Source organism: Sciurus carolinensis, chromosome 6 (genome assembly GCF_902686445.1).
Source record: "Sciurus carolinensis chromosome 6, mSciCar1.2, whole genome shotgun sequence".
Taxonomy (NCBI): domain Eukaryota; kingdom Metazoa; phylum Chordata; class Mammalia; order Rodentia; family Sciuridae; genus Sciurus; species Sciurus carolinensis.
Window position 1 is genome coordinate 109,902,159 of NC_062218.1, and position 16,908 is coordinate 109,919,066.

Here is a 16,908-nt window from a genome sequence, read left to right on the forward strand (position 1 = left end):
GGCTGGGATTTGAACTTGGGACTGCCCAGCATTAGCCGCCCAAGTGATGGGAGTACGTGCTTGTGCCCTGGTGCCCAGCTGAAGGTAAGTCTTTAAGGAGTAGAACAAAAAAACTGGTTAGTCATAGGAGGCATTTTGTACAGTCACAGATAAATATTTTTACCAATGCCAAAGTCTGGATTTCTTGAAAGAACATTAAGTTAAAAGAGAGGAATGAAAGAGAGAGAGAGAGAGAGAAAGAGAGAGAGAGAGAGAGAAGGAAGGAAGGAAGGAAGGGAGGAAGGAAAGAAGGAAGATTGATTCCTTGGTTCCATTCTACAGCAAACATTAGAATGAGAAATATAAACTAGTCTTAAAATGATTCCTTGGTAAGTGAGATACAAAACTCACAGGGAGAAGAACAATAATTGGAATTAAAATTATTTTACTACTTGACTATAAGTGTTCTTGCTTAAAAAAAAAAAGCAAAACTTCCCAAATCTGCTCATATGAAAACTGAACACAGATGTATGAACAAGTTTTTAACAGTAAGGAATTTCTTATTATTTACTAAAAACATATTTATAATAAAGCATATTATATAATACACAATTTTGTGGAAAATTTGAAAAATATTAATGTTCTATAAATTAAAATATTTAAAATATACATTTAATTCTCACTAGAAAATCACTTAATTTCACAGAGAGAATTTTCATTTAATTTGCAACAGAAGGATGATATGATTCAAAAAATCAAAATTTTTTTTATCTGATTGGGTCAGGCAGTTAAAATAAAAGTAGAAAGGTAGCCTGATGTAAAATAGGACATGAAGGAAACTGAAGATTGTCTGCCTCTGCTAAGGATATCAAGAAAACAGAAAAACAAAAACAAAAACAAAAAAACCTTAAAACACTTGATGTGCCAAACAATGTTTGAGAGCCATATGCAGCCTCCCAAGCTGCCAGCTTGCAGCTCTAGAAAAACAGTAGCCAAGACAGATCTCAACCAAAACTGTGATCCTAGCCAACAGGAGGTGCCAATAAATTCCAACACTCACAGAGAGAATAGAATAGAATGATTTTTTTTTTCATAAGCATGCTTCAATTAGCACTCTTCTTCACATATAAAATATGAGGTATACATGATTATAACAGTGGCAATGTTCTATGGATTCTGTTGATTATTAACATCATCAACCATGTAGCCTTGAAACCAGGTAGGGAAGAGAAAATCTCAATTAAGACTCTTCAAGTGATCTCAGGCAGACAGTACCACTCTTTCTGAGTCTTTCCAGCAGCCAAAGAGCTCTCTAATCAGAAGAGAGCAGGCCTAATTGTGATCTAGGTGCAACATGGGACAGGGCTGGGGGGAAAGCAGGTGGAGAAGAGAGAGAAAGAAACACAGCAAGAGGCCAATAGGCAAGACATATTTCCCCAGACCACCAGGACTTGATTGTGATGAAGAGATGGAGTTACACATCATTGCCTCAAAGCCCTGAGGTACATCAAGAGAAGGTTTCAGCTGCCTAAGAGATAAGCTCCTAGGCATTCTTGTGGGTTGAATGCAGAATGGGATACAACTAACTTCATTTCCTACTGAAGATGGAAGCAGAACTCAGCAAAATGGGTCATTGTTCTGGCAATGAATCTAGGAATCTGTATGGCAATTCTTTTTTCTTTATGTAGAGTCAAACCTTTCTGGAATTCCTTAAATATGTGTACCTCTTAATAATTTGTTAAACAGCATTTTCCACACAATCTCTTCAAGGTCAGTTATTTAACTTAATGTGGACAGAATAAAATGAATATTTGTAATGCGTTTTTTATAAAAAGACATTTATGTTTCATAGGACATTTTACTAGCCTGAACTCTTCATATTTCTGAAATAATGTAACGTATTCATTTCTTATTCTTTTCCCACAAAACAACTTACACTTGGAATCTCTAACTGAAAAGTTTATTTTTAGTTTCATCTTTTTTATTTAGATGAATCACCATTATCTGTAATGATTAGGTAAGCAAAATCTATGAATCCTTGTTTTATAATATAGTACATAATTTTTCTAGCATTAGGACAGGAATAAATCATATCTATTGACAACTTATTTAGCAACACTAAATAAGAGTTCTATATGGATTATTTCACCATTTCACTTTATCTTCCCTGAAATTTATAAGGCACACACTGTCACAATTTTCCTCCAGTTGAATTCAATAAAGCTTAAAGAAGTAATTTGCCAAAGACAATTAGGCAAACAAGTGGTATAAAGGTGGCTCAAACCCAGTTCAAGTACACCCCTTCCATGGTCTGCTATACACTCCATTTCACACAATACATTCTTCATACTACATACAATACAGAGAAGGTGAACTTTGACTTAGCTGTAAAGAAGAGTACTAAAAGGTTTTATAAAAATATTGTATGTTCAAGGAAAACTAGAAAATCTATGTATTTTAACAATGTATACAATTCTCTTCCCGTAAGATCTGCAAGTCTGTTCACCATTTTTAAAAGAACATTTCAGCACGAATATTTCACCTATTACAAACTTGAAAACCATGGACAGGCCTTTATTATGGCCCTCTCAACTCTGAAAGAACATTTTTCTGGAGGAGAGGCCAAACAAAATTCTGAAATCTGTGAAGAATATAGAGGAAGGAAATTTAAAATTTTAAGAAAATTCTGTCACAGATGGTTCTTTTTAAAGAAATAGGAAAACTCAAATAATGGTCAATACCATAGTTTTTTTTTTAAATCATCAGATGTGAAATTTCTACTTCAGTGAAGATGCCAACCCCAAATGGAATAGATCAATCTTTCTATAAAGCATGAACAGTAATATATATGGTTACCATTTCAACTAACCTAAAATACAAATTAGAAAAGGATATATGGAATCTGCACATGTCCTCCCTTATTTTAACTATGCCCCAACTGATCTACTCAGATGTTTCAGGAAACATAAAACACACCCCTCATATTAAAATTCTTAGGTGTAATTTCTTTGTATTTTACTTTACTAATTTTATTAACTGATGATGTTTGATATCTTTGGGTAATGAAATTTGCCATTGTTCCTTTAAATAAGATTTTGAAAGTTTGAGTTAGGATTAAAACAATGCCTCCTTTAAAATCAATACTATTTAAATAGCACTCTGAAGACCAAATTTCAAATCAGAGTGTTATATGAAAGCTTAATAATACATCAAGCCAGTGTTCTCCTCCCATGCTCCTCTAGGAGATACTTTCTAATACCAGGCAAAATGTTGAAATAAATTATTTTTTACAAATTCTAAAGTCAGTGGTGGACAAGCATCAGTCTAAAAGTTACTCAAAATTTTGTGTTCACCATGTTACAAACTATAAGACTTAGTTCATAAAAGTATCTAAGATTCCACTTTTTCTAAAGGAGAGGGTACCCCCTATGATAATACTGCTTCCCTTTAACTAAAACAAATGTCCATATATAAAACACTAAATCAGTTTTTGAGGTTGTAGGTCACTTGAGCATATTTCCAACTCTTGGAGCATGAACAAGTAGACCACCAGATGAATACTGCACTTTCATAGCAGAATCACTGAAAACTTGGAAGGAGGGCCATTTAGACATGCTTCTTAAAATTTTATATGTGATGTTAAGACAATGAATTTTTTTTTTTTTTTTTTTGGTGCTGGGGATCGAACCCAGGGCCTTGTGTTTACAAGGCAAGCACTCTACCGACTGAGCTATCTCCCCAGTCTCAAGACAATGAATTATCAAATACACAGTAGTCTGCAAAATAACACCTTCATGTAAGCAAAATCAGCTGAATGTCTTTTGTGCATTAAGTATTTGTCTCTCAGAGTTTTATATTATAGAGAAATCTTTTTTATTGAACTTATTCTAAAAATTACCTATTTTAAACTATAATGTTTTGTGTTAATTTTTATTCTATAGAGTAGCTGCAGGATAGTTTTATAAAAGAAAAATTACTATTTCATTGTCAAAAGAAATCATCAATATGCATAATACATACTGTAAGTAAAGAGCTGTCAATAATTTTCACTTTCTATAATAGGTATACAAAATACTTCTTTGAAGCATAAGTACTGTAATGCATATTACAAAAAGCAAAATTACCTAAAGTGACATCACACTTCTGAAAGAAAAATAAATAGAACTGTATAACTGCAGTATGATGATTTTGTAGAGAACACATTTTCATGAAATGTTTTTTTCTAAAATAAGTAACATAAAAAATTTGAAAAGATAAGCAAATAAGTTCAAATATAATTTATAAAAGTGTGTATTGGGTAGCTAAAATAATATTAAACTCCAAACACCTGAAAATCAAACTGTACTAAACCTGCTAAATCAATGTTTACTAAGATTATCTTTTAGGAAATCAATTTTAAATAAAATTTTACTTCATTTCAAACCAACTTCCTAAGGAAAAAATAATCCCAGAAGATATCATAAAACTAATTACTGCAATAACCAAAGTATCTCATAAAACTAATTACTGTAATAACCAGAGTATTTCATAAAACTAATTCCTTCAATAACATAACACTTCACAACTCAGATTATTTAAATAATGATTGCTGCTCAGATTTGGCACAAGGGCAGACATAAACAGTCTAGTGAACTAGTCAAAATACTAAGAAGTTACATAACACCTTCAGAACTTTTTCTCCCAGATAAGTCATGCCTTTAAGATGCCCAGCAAATGATCAAATAGAGGAATTAAAATGTTGTGAATAAATCTATCATATGAGATACATTGTTAGTTCTTCCAGTGCTTTTAAAAATCTTAAATGTCCACTTCCCACTTGAAAACCTTCAAAGAAACTTCAGATTCTAACTATGTAAAAACAAAGAGATGTCATCACGTACTGAAAGGAAGAAAAAGAAAAGAAAGAAAGAAAGAAAGAAAGAAAGAAAGAAAGAAAGAAAAAGAGAAAAGGAGAAAAGAAAGGAAAAAAGAAAAAGAAAAAGGAAAAGGAAAGACGTGGCAATGGCAAGGTATCAAATGATAAAAGCTACAATTGAGGAAGGGAAAAAGTAGTCCTCTTGTTAGAGATACCTAATGAATATAAACATCAATAAAGCAAATAAAGGAGGATAGTATTTTCAGAGAGGTGACCATGACGATATATCTAGGCTGCTACTTAAAGATAAAGATCATGTTAATAACAAAGGCTCAGATCAAATAAGAAATTATCTCCCACAATCACCTACGTATCCATGAAAGGTTGCTACTGTGACTTTTAAACAAATAGAAACAGAGAGAATAAACAAAAACCCTGGCCCAGACTGTGAAATGGCAGGCACCTATAACACATGAACATTTTCATCAGAGTGCAAGGCTTACCTCATAAGACCAGACACATTGAGTTCCACCAAAACGGCGAACACACCTTCCTACTTCCACGTCCTCATGAGTAGTGTACATTTCTCTTAGGCATTCACCAATATGTGGCACCATCCTCCTGAGAACTTCTCGGCTAAAGATCATGCCAGGTCCTCCCATACAGAAGTTCTCCCCTGGCTCCAGCCCCAGCTTTCCAAGTTCTTCAATATTTCCAAGACCAGTCTGTCCCAGGTACAGAGGCTTGCTGCTATTTAGCGATCTAAGAAACTCTTCTAATTTATCACCTGCAAGGAGAAAGAAAATAATCACTACTTTCTTTTTTAAATTTCACAATCATTTATAATGTACAAAGTAGAGGACAGAACTTTCAACATTGTTCTTAAATCCCTCCTAACCCTTGAACCTCTGATATCCCTCCATGTAACAACCGAAAGAGTGAATATCATTATATAAAAATTCTAACTCATAATTACTGATTAAATCTTAATAAGATTTTTATTGACTCAAGATCAAGGTCACTGTAAAACTGTTATAAGTCTAACAATCATCACTTTTTCAGTAAAAGATATAATGAGAATATATCCCTGGTATATATGGGATAACAAAAAATTCCAGAAATATAAAATATATTCAGTATTGAAATTTAGTGTTGTTTTGACAGACCTTTTCACATCCAATGATTACTTTTCCTGATAATTAATTTAGTTAGGTGCTGTGCTGTTAAGCAAATCTCAATCATATACAACCCATATTGTTTTAAGGAATGTTTAAATCTAATATATCTTGAAATTTAATATAGGAAGACATCATTTTAGAAAAAAAAAACATTTGGTAAAAATTAAATGATGAATTGATTTCACTCACAGTTGTTAAGTTCACCAAGAAAACAACTTAAAAATAAAATTACACAGCTTAAACAGTTCAAAAGCATTTGGCATTCCATAAAGTGATACTTCAGAACAAGTTGAGAGTCTCTGTCTTCACATTCTCAGTCAGCATCTTTACTATCAATTTTGAGGAGCTGGGCATCTGCAGTCATTATCTTGATCCCATGCCTGGGTCTCAATGAGTTTCAGCTGACTATTATTGTGTTCTTAAATATAAAAATGATATCTCATTCTAATAGAAATGGAAAGAATATGGCCTTTCAAAGTTCTGAAGGACAACCTTTCAAAGCATTAAAGCAAATGATAGATGTAGGTGCTGCTAATACATTTTAGAAATTCTCTGGGAAGTTTGACACTTCTGCCAGGAAAGCATTGTGATTTTTTAAAATGAGACACAGAAGACAAGGGAATCATAAGACAGTGGAAGCATTTTTCTTTGAATCAATCCTAAATAGTACATATGGAAAATGCAAGCAAAGAACAGCATTCTTTATTTTTTTGTCCAATTACCAATATGTCCTATTCCAACCAACATTACAGCAATTTTCCTCCTCTCAACCCAAACTCAAGCAATCTCTATTAACAAAACATTGACTCCTTGTGTCAAAACGTGTCCATTGGTTTGTTTTTCCTTGCATTATGTGAAAGGCACTATCTGGATCAGGAGAAAGCAATGAGGTTACAGATAGTGAGGCATAAACTAAGGAAGGGCTGCCCCCCTTTGACCAAGAAGCTAGGAAATGTGGAAAACAGAGAAACCTCCTTCAGTACAAGTTACTTCCTTTGCGTCCTTCCCCATCTCGGCAACTGTCTGGACTGGAAAGATTGACTCCTGTACTCTACAGAACTTAGATCTGCTGAGTTTAGAAATTCTCTGGCCAGAGCGACCCATACTCTGGGTAAAGGAACGCGCCTCCTTTAGAACCGACAAAGTTTTCTCGTGCTGTGGCTGCATGTGGTTCTGTGAAGGACTTCCAGTCTCTGCTTATTGCACAACCACCAAAATACACTGGAAAAGATCCAATACGAGTTCGCGACAGTAAACCTGGAGCTCTGAGGGTTTGGATAATTCAAACACGCTTTTCCCCTCTTCCCCACCTGACAATACAATAAAACTCCATGGAGTTTTATTGAGATGTAACTGGGGTGGTGAACACCTTGGCGATGCACTTTTGTGGCTGGAAGAAAAGGTACGCTGGGATTGTGGGATTGCTCAAGGACTCCCAGTGTGCCACAAGTTGTGCGAAAGGGAGGGAAATGTATAGGGTAGGGTCCGAAAGAGTGAACCTCATTCTTCAATCTCAACACCTCCTAAATTGCGCTAGATTCAGTTGAAACAAAAGAGGAATAAAGCAAGAACATGGGATCTCCAGCCTGGCTCTAGCCAGCGTCCTGCTACTTGCCTTCTACCGAAGACACGCCCCTCTGGGTAGATTTGGTAAACTACCACCACTGGGGGCTTTCGTAGGAGGGCAGAATGGGAATGGCTTTTGGTTTAGCTCTAAGGTCCCTTCCCTCACCTCACCCGCACAGTAAAGGGTAGGGACGAGCGCCAGGTGGAAACAGCAAGAGTCTGCAAGGCAAATAAAGCTGGACAGGTATGAGGAGGGTCCAGACTGCAGGAGAAGAGGAGGAGCGGGCTAGATAATGGTAGGCGGATGCGAGGGGTGTGGACGGGGGCCAGGGGCTGAGGGAGCGCGGAGCACGTGCTGGAAGAGAAGCTTAAAGGGCTGGGCAGGGGCTGGGGCTTGTTGCAGAGAAAGGAGTCGGGGGGTGGGCAGGTGGGACAGCCGGCGCTGGGAGGTCACCTTTGATGTAGACATCGTCGTCTGCGCGCATGAACCACTCATACTTGTCCAGGTAGTGGTCGTGCATGTACTTGATCATCATGAAGGACTTTTTCTGGGGAGGGTAGGAATCATCCACCCCCGGCAGCGCGATGACAGGCAGGGGTGGCGGGGGCTGGCCAAGCCCAGCATTGGGTGGTTGCTGACTGGAAAAGAACTCCACGCGGCCAGGGATGAAGCGCGCCCAGGTTCGCTGCGCCGCCAGCGCACGGCTGCCCAGGTACTTCTGCGCGGTCATCACACCCACGTACAGGAAGTCCCGGGGTCTGGCACTCGGGGCGGTGGCACCCCCATCCCCGCTGCCGTTGTGGCTACTCCGTGGCCGGCCGCCTCTTCGCTGACCAGCCGCGCCCCCGTCCTCCTCCTCAGGTTCCCCTTCGGCCGCTGGGGCGCCGGGAAGCCCTGTGGCTCCCTCAGGCTCGCGTCCTCGCCGCCGCTGCTGCAGCGGAGGTGCCTGCTGCCAGGGGCTGCTCCGAAAACTGGTAACTCCGGGCGCTGCCTCCGGCATCTGCAGCCCCTGGAGCTCCTGGCGCGCGGGGGGCGGCGACTGCTCCTGCCGCGGCCGGGACTGGGGTTGGGGGAGTAGCTGCTGCGCGCCGGCGCCGGGGCCAGCAGCCGAACGGCCGTAGTAAGAACAGAGGCTGGAGCCCCGTCTCTTCCTCTCGCTCAGCTCGGCCACCCTGGGGGCGATGAGCCAGGACGCGGCAGTGAAGCCCAGCACCAGCCCCAATGCCACGCTCATCCACGGGCGCCGAGAGCGCACGGCCATCGTGGCTGCCCGGTACACGGGCGCTCGCTGGGCGGCCTCGACGCTGCGCGCGGGTCCCGGGGCTCACACCCGCCCCTCCTCCGCCTTCGAGCCCCCAACCCCGGCCTCAGCACAACGCCTAGGCGCCGTCGCCGGCTCGGGGTTCGAGCGCTTGTGGCGCCTCGCCTGCCGTGGGCTGCAGTTGCCTGCCAAGCTCCCTGTTCCGCTCTGGGCAGGGGCTCAGAGCGAGGGTGAGGAGTGAAACTTCTCCCGGCAACGGCTGTGGCGGCGGCGGCGGCGGCGGCAGCGAGAGGAGCTGCAGGAGAAGGAGGAGGAGCAGCGGCGGCGGCAACGCGTCCGCTCCTAGGCTGCCACCCTGTCACTGGCGCGCCTGGCCCCTCCCTCTTCCCTCCTTCCCGAGCCCCCGCCCTCCCTCCCCGCCTCTGCTCCCCGCGCTACCCCGCTCCCAGCTGGCCCGAAGGAGGAGCCACAAGCACCACTGCTGCCAGCCCGGGGAAGCGCGCGGGCCGCGGTATTTCCCCGTCACCCGCCCGTGCACGCCCCTGGTCTGCGCCTGGGTCCTGAGCCGGCCTCCTCTCCGGAAGGAAACGATGCCTGTCGGGCCGCCTCCGGCTTCCAGCGCCGACGCCCCCTCGTCCCTCCTCCCTAGGCTCTTACTCTCCATCCCAGTTCCCGTCCCGTCCCGCCCCTTCGCCGGCCTCCAGACACCCGTGTCCGGAGGCTCCACTGCCCTCCTCCCGGCGCTTTGGCTCCGCTGACCTCATCGGCGGAGCTCGGGTCCCTGAGTCCCCAGAAAGCACCTTCATATTCCTCTGGACTCGTCTACCCGGGTCCACAGTCGGTTATGTCCTAGCTTGACCCTTCCCCATTCTGCCCCGCCCCAGGTCCGTCTGTCGGCCACTTTGGCGGTTTTTTGTCCTTTTCACGTTGAGCTTACCGCTGCCACTTCTAGCTTTCTCTCTCCACTCCCTGTCCCGCCCACTGCTCGGGAAACCAACCATCTGTCCCAGCCTAACTCCCCTGTCCCAAGTGGCATCTTTCATCACCCCTCCCTTAAGCATCACCATCACTGGGTTTTTCAATTCTGAGAGAAATTCAAAATACCTTTTCTGGAAGTCTGGGGGGAGATGAAAGTGAATAGGGACTCAGTCCTCAAAGAAGATAAACGTCCCATGTTCTCCACTTGTTGAATTGGGAAATGGGCTGCCTAATCCTCCCCTCTTTAGCTCTGGTGGTCCCTCATCCAGAAGTAAGAACCATGAACTATTTTCAGTCTTAGTAGAAGGTTGTTGGCAAATGATGGCAAAATGTGGACAAACTCGTGGGGTCAATACCCTGAAAATCTAAACTAAGGTAATTCTTACCTAAATGACTTTAATCAGAAAATAAATAGAAGATACAGTTTTTACTCTTGTTTATTAATTTTAAGACAATGACAGGAGACATGTTACCTCTCCAGTAAGCGAAGGGAAATCAAATCGTCAGCAATGGAGTCTTAGAATAGTTAAATTGCATTGGCCAAAAATATTTTAAGTGAAGAAATTACATGAAGATGTGTGACATTTTGATGAAGGTAGCATTTAAAAATTTCTCCCAAATGTGTGTCTATGTCTGAGGTACATGTGGCATCCCAAACCCTTGCCTCCTCTTCAAATTTAAGTCTTCTGTTTTATACATCAAAATGAAAGGGATGGTATTGAATGGCATTAGACATAATGGCTCCATCCAGCAAGGTGCTGGCAGCATCCCTGGAACAGCAGGCCTGCCTGGAGCCCTTGGAGGAGTGGTTCTTTCCACACCAGTCACTGGCTGTGCATGAACACGTCTGACTAAATGTTTCATCTGCTGGACAATGAAGCTCCTTTTCCATGTCTAAGTCTTGCCCAGAGACACGTGGGAATAAATATTACTGGACTCTTTTTTGAAGTTGAATTTTAGTTAGATACAAAACTAAGAACAGGAACCTTCTCATTTAAAAATACATTTTCCCAAGAATGGTTTAACTCTTCTACAACAGTGCTATTCAATAGACCTTCTCCTATAATGGAAATATTCTTTATCACTGTCTGAGAAAGAAGCCACTAATCATATATGATTATTAAGGACTTGAAATGTGGCTAGTGTAATTGAGAAAATGAATTTTTCAGTCTTATTTAATTTTAATTAGTTGTGATTTAAAGACCCCCATGTGTTTTAAGTTTGAGGATTCCCAAAAGATATGACCAATAATAAAGAACACATAGTCCTAAACATCAGCATACTCTTCAGCCCAGTATTCAACTGGGCTCCACTTTAATGGGTGCCATTCAAGCAATTGATCTACAAAATCATGGATTATCTTTGGACACAAACAACCCATTTGTGAACTGTTTAAAATATTTGAGAAGAAAGTTCATCTCATTCACAAATTTCTTTAAAGATTTGTATTAGATTTAACATTAGAGGAGGTTGACAGCTTTAGACATGGAGATGTCAGTAAGATATTTATTGCCTTCCATCATGAAGTTTGTAGTGCAATGGAGGCAGACATTAAACACCACACTATAGTCAAAGTGATTGCACTGTTGATAAGTGGTATGAAGGGAAAATACAGAGTACTCTGAGAGACTGTGTACAAGAGCTTCTAGATTAGTCTGGAAATCAGAGAGGGAACCAGGAAGACATTGAAATAAGGCAAAGTATTGAAGTGATTGATGTTCGATACTAGTTGGATGACCCTGGAAAATGCCCTAAATTCTCTGAGTTTTAGATTTCTCATCTCTAAATATATTTCAGTAAAAATTTATTTATTAAGATATTAAATGTAAGTGCTTAGTATAGCGTGCAGTTTGTTGGAGATGCAGGAAATGTTAGTTCTCATTTTCCAATCCCTCACTTCGTGATAAAATTCTTAGTTATACTCTTGATTTTTTAAAAAAATATTTCATCCTTTCATTTGTTTAAGAAATGTTTACTTAGTATCCACCATAAACCAGGTACTCATAAAAAAACAGGACTAGACAAAATAGATAAACCCCAGAATTCCCAAGGCTTACATTATACTAAGGGAAGATTATACACACATATATCCTCTTACATGTGTGAAATATATTTATATAAATAAAAAAAATCAACATATATGTTGGATAAGTGTTTTCAAAAAATAGAAAGGGACAGTGTATTGGAATATACCTATATTGAATGAGATCATTTAAAATTGGTCAGGGAAGTTCTCTCTCAAAATTTTATCAGAGAACTGGAAAAAGGGAGTAATCTAACCATGAGAATATCCAAGGGAAATTTTCCAGGAAGAGGAAATAATCAACACAAAATCTTTTAGACAGTTACGGCATATTGAGGGGCAGAAGAAGCCAATGTAGTTTGGGATAAGAGGGAGCTGGTGACAGACAATTTAGTAGATCAGAGTTGTTAAATCAAACTCTAATGTGAGCCACCAATGCAAGATGTATAATTTAATAGTTTTTGGAAGCCACTTTAATAAAGTAAATGGCGAAATTAATTTTGATACTTTCAAATTAATATATCCAAAAATCATTATAACATGTTATCAACATAAAACTAATACTGAAGTATTTTACATTCTTTTTATGGGCACTAATTTTTCAAAGCCATTGTGTGTCTCATGCTACAAGCAAATCTCAATTCACATTACCTGTGTTTCAGAAGATCAATAGATTCATGTGGCTGGTGGCTACTGAATTGAACAGTGCCTACTCAGAGCCTTGAATACATTTGTAAAGATTTTGCTTTTTATTCTGAGTGGTAAAAAAGGTGTTGTATAGAATAGTTTTTAAAATATTTTACAATAGGATCGCTCTTCTTATATTTTATAGAATTACTCTAGTGCCTATGTGGAGAAACAAACTAGGGTAGAAAAGAACAGAATCAGGAAAGCAATATTCATTACTTCAATAAAACATTACTGAAGTAACCCTGCCCTTTTGAGACAGAAGAAAAACAAACCTCCTTTTCTTCTTCCCTCACCGCGTCTACGCCTCTTTCTCATTTGCAATAAGTAGAAGTCTTGGAAAGGTTTTGCTTAATGTGAGATTATTTATTGAGATTCCTGAAGTTACTTATTTGGTATTTCCCAGTCAGTGAAATAATTTTCTCATACTTTGATTTTGAAGATGTATAAATTTTCAGGTAGATAACTTTCTGAGCAATCTCTACCAAGGACTGTTTTTTTAAAACTTTTAAGTAATAAAGTCTTGAAAGAATTTAAGAAAAAAATTCATTTGGATAAGAGATGCATTGAGAGATAAGTTTGTATGGAAACTATCACTGCAGGAGAAGAATGATAATTACATACCCAAATATATTCACATCTGTATACTGTAATTAAGAAGAGAATACATAAATATAATTGTTATTCTTATCTAAACAACAACGTTTGAGTAAGTAAACTTGTGAACCACTTCACAAATTGCTTCTTCTATTTCATTGGTAAGGCAATGCTCTTTCTTTCCTCACTAAACTTTACGATTCTCCAACTCTAGAATTAACTTGAGACATTCTTTCTTTGATGCAATAATACAGATTGGTTGAAAGTTGAGAATGATGAATTGTCCTGCAGTTTAATTTTGTGTAAATGAACAGCATACCCTAAAGAAGTTTTAAGATGCTAATGTATTAACAGATTCAAATTAGATTCAGGGATATCTGTAATTGTTTACATTATATTTGTCTCTCTGAAGATTAATTCCTGCCATTTCCTTTCCATATCCACAAATGCAAGTACAAAAGTCAAACTTGTATTCTTAGAATACAATAGATATGGATGTTACAATAGAAAAGCAGTAACTACACCTAAAATTATAATAGTTTACAATGCAGCAAAACTGGTTCCTTATTCACCCCTCACCCCATCAAATCTTTTAACAATTTGAAGTTTATCTATATTTGCTATTTTTGCATATAAATGGAGCAGAAGCCATTGAAACTTGAGAGTCATTGGATTCATGTATAGCTCATCCTATCAGGGTTGGGTTGATTCCTGGCTTCAGAATGACATTAATGTCAAACACCTGAAATCAAGTCCACCACAACAGAGAACCCTTTGGCAGATTGCTCTCAGGGTACTACATTGAGTATTTTAACTGATTGGCAAGAGTTATCATAACTTTAAAATCACAGAAAAAAGTACAAATGAGTTTAAAGGGAGGGATATCACAGTTTGATCACTTATGAAAAGTGAAGATAAATATTTAGAGAAAACATTCAACATATGCATCTGTTAGGGAGTATAATCATGTTTAAGCTGATACAGATACTTGGATTCAGGATTTTATTGAGCTACATTGAATATTATTTTTTCTTGACACATCAAGGCTGAGTTGATTTCATTTGTGTGAAGCAACTGTGGCATCTAGTGGTTAATAACCATAATGGTAATTCAGTTTGTTTCTGAGGGATAAATTATGCTATAAATATTTTTCCATATTACCAAGGAATATTATAACCATAGCAGTACAGTGAGATAGCCATTTGATTATATGTTATTTCTTCAGAAATCAGCACATGAGGAGATGATCAAGGTAGATGTACTAAAGTAAGAAAAGGTAATTGTTTAAAGCAGATTATAAAACTAGCTAAGTTTCAGGACCTAATATTAATCTATATTTTGATAATCACCATGAGAATGTCATAGTTAATTTTTTTTTCCTGACTGGAAATTTGATGCTGTGAAGAGATTTTTAATTTTTTATTTTTAATTTTTTAAAGATAAGAATTTTTAAAGGAACGCTTATTTTCACAAATTCACATTGAAATATTTATAGATGAAATGGTATGATGTCTGGGGCGTCAATAAAATGGGATGGAGTGTGGGCTAAGCGGATGTTGGTGTGTGAAGGCTGATTGACCAGGCATTGACTAGCAGTAGGTTGGGTGATAACCTTTGGATAAATGTGTAATACTCTATAATTAAATATTTTTAAAAGCATTTCATTTATTTAAGTTTAGCATACATTCAACATTTATTTTCTATAGATTTATCTGACCAAGAGAAGGTCCAATGTTCCAGAGGATGAATAAGAAGATCCCTTGAGTAGAAAATGAGACCACTGCTGTCACTTAGGGTCAAGTGGTGACCATATCAAAACCAAAACTTCCACTCCCTCCATACTCTTTGGCCCAATGACAGTCTCAGATATAAATGAAATGCCCAGTCACTCTTTTAAAAATAAAGAGGCACTATTTACAACTTGAGGATTTTCTTCAACTAGTAATAGTCTGTGATTCAGCAGGGAACAGCGAAAGTTATAGAGTTCTTAATCACTGATCTGAATGTATTCTGACAAAGTTTTTACTTTTAATTTTCTCCTTTCACTACTCTCCTAAAATATTAAGAAACTCCAATTCAGTATTTTCTACCTTAGAAAACTTAAAATGCACAGGCAACCTTTCTTCTTTTTATTTAGTTTCCGATCCCTGTGGATTACTTGCAACTTAATAGGAATATATTATCCACCTATTTAATCTAACATTTTTACTATACATTGAAAAAAGTAAATATAGGTGAAATTAATCTGAATAATATATTTTGTTTTACTAATATATCTAGTCCTATTAAGCCTAAAACACACTTTTTAAGTAACAAAAAAGTGGATTGTAGAATGTTTACAGAATTCATTGGCCTGCTTTCTTAAGAATAAATATGTTATATACTGATATATAAAATGTGATACATATGCATGCATGTGCTATTATATTTCTTCATAGCCACACTATCATTACAAAATAAGCATTATCACTGTTAATAAATTTCAAGTTATTTTACTAGGATGTAGGAGAGTTTTGGTATCATATCTCAAAACTGATTGTCAAGTGGACATACCTTGGATGTAGCAAATTGAGTAGTCTAAGATTTTGTGCCTTCAGTGAGGCAGGTATACTTTATGTTTTACTTTAAGGCTGCTGCATTTAAGTCATGCATATAGCATGAGCTTTTATTAAGTCCATGGCAAACTAATAATAACTCAAGTCTTTTAATATTCTTGAAAGTCAGGTTATGGCTTTACACAGCATGTTATCACTGGGAGGACAGAAATTTTTTTCTGCCACTCTTCACAATTTTTCTGTTGGGTTTCGTTTTTTTTGTTTGTTTGTTTGTTTGTTTTTGTTTGTGATATTAGTGATTGAACCCTGGGATGCGTACCACTGAGCTACAGCCCCCAGCCCTTTTTATTTTTATTTACTATTTTAAGACAAGGTCTAAGTTGCTTAATGTCCTCCTAAATTGTTGAGGCTGGCCTCAAACCTACAATCCTCCTGCCTCAGCCTGCCAAATATCTGGGATTACAGGTGTGTACTACTGTTCTTGGTTTTTGTTAGGTTTTGTAAAATATACTTGTTTTCATAAAATATTTTATTTGTTCACATTCACATATAATACATTTGTTAACTCGTCAATTAATGAATGAACATTTATTTTTTCTAATTTTTCATATAGTAGATATTTGAAATGATCATTAAGTTTCAAGCATGTAAAGGGGTCTCAATGACAAAATGTTTGAGAACAATGGTCCAAGGAAATATTTTCATTTTTCTTTTCCTTCTACTAGAAGTATCACAAAACATTCTACAGGTTTAGTCAAAAGTTAGAATGCCCAACTGATGCTGGATCACTACCCTCACAGTCTGGGATGACATGTATGACATGAGAGTAACTGTCTTTGAATTTGTAATTTTAAAACTTTTTTTTTTTTAATGATACTGAAGATTGAACCCAGGGCACTTAACCTCTGAGTCATATCCCTAGCCCTTTTTATTTATTATTTTGAGACAGGACTTCACTAAGTTTCTTAGAGCCTTGCTCAGTTGCTGAGAATGCCTTTGAACTTGTGATCCTCCTACCGCAGCCTCCCAAATCACTTGAAATGTTTTTAAGTACATTATGTCTCCCTGGTTTTAGATCCACATCTATCATAGTCTAGGAATTCAAGCTTGACTTTCTTTTTTTTTTTTTTTTTTTTTTTTGGTTTTTGCATGTATGGCTATTGAAAGGAACTGGCAGAAAGGTTATATTGAAAGGAAATTAATCTTAAGAGAGAAATATAATGTAAAT

At 38.2% G+C, this 16,908-nt stretch overlaps 1 protein-coding gene across 1 annotated transcript in view; it reads right to left on the reverse strand.

Moving 5' to 3' along the window:
• The window catches only part of Chsy3 (chondroitin sulfate synthase 3), a 258,605-nt gene extending 249,490 nt beyond the window's left edge, over positions 1-9,115 (reverse strand). Inside the window, exons 1-2 of the mRNA XM_047556001.1 lie at positions 8,033-9,115; positions 5,338-5,621 (exon numbers count right to left, since the gene is read on the reverse strand). Coding sequence (XP_047411957.1) covers positions 5,338-5,621; positions 8,033-8,840 — 1,092 coding nt within the window. The 5' untranslated portion in view covers positions 8,841-9,115. The remainder of the gene's footprint in view (positions 1-5,337; positions 5,622-8,032) is intronic.
• Between the last annotated feature and the right edge of the window lie 7,793 nt (positions 9,116-16,908).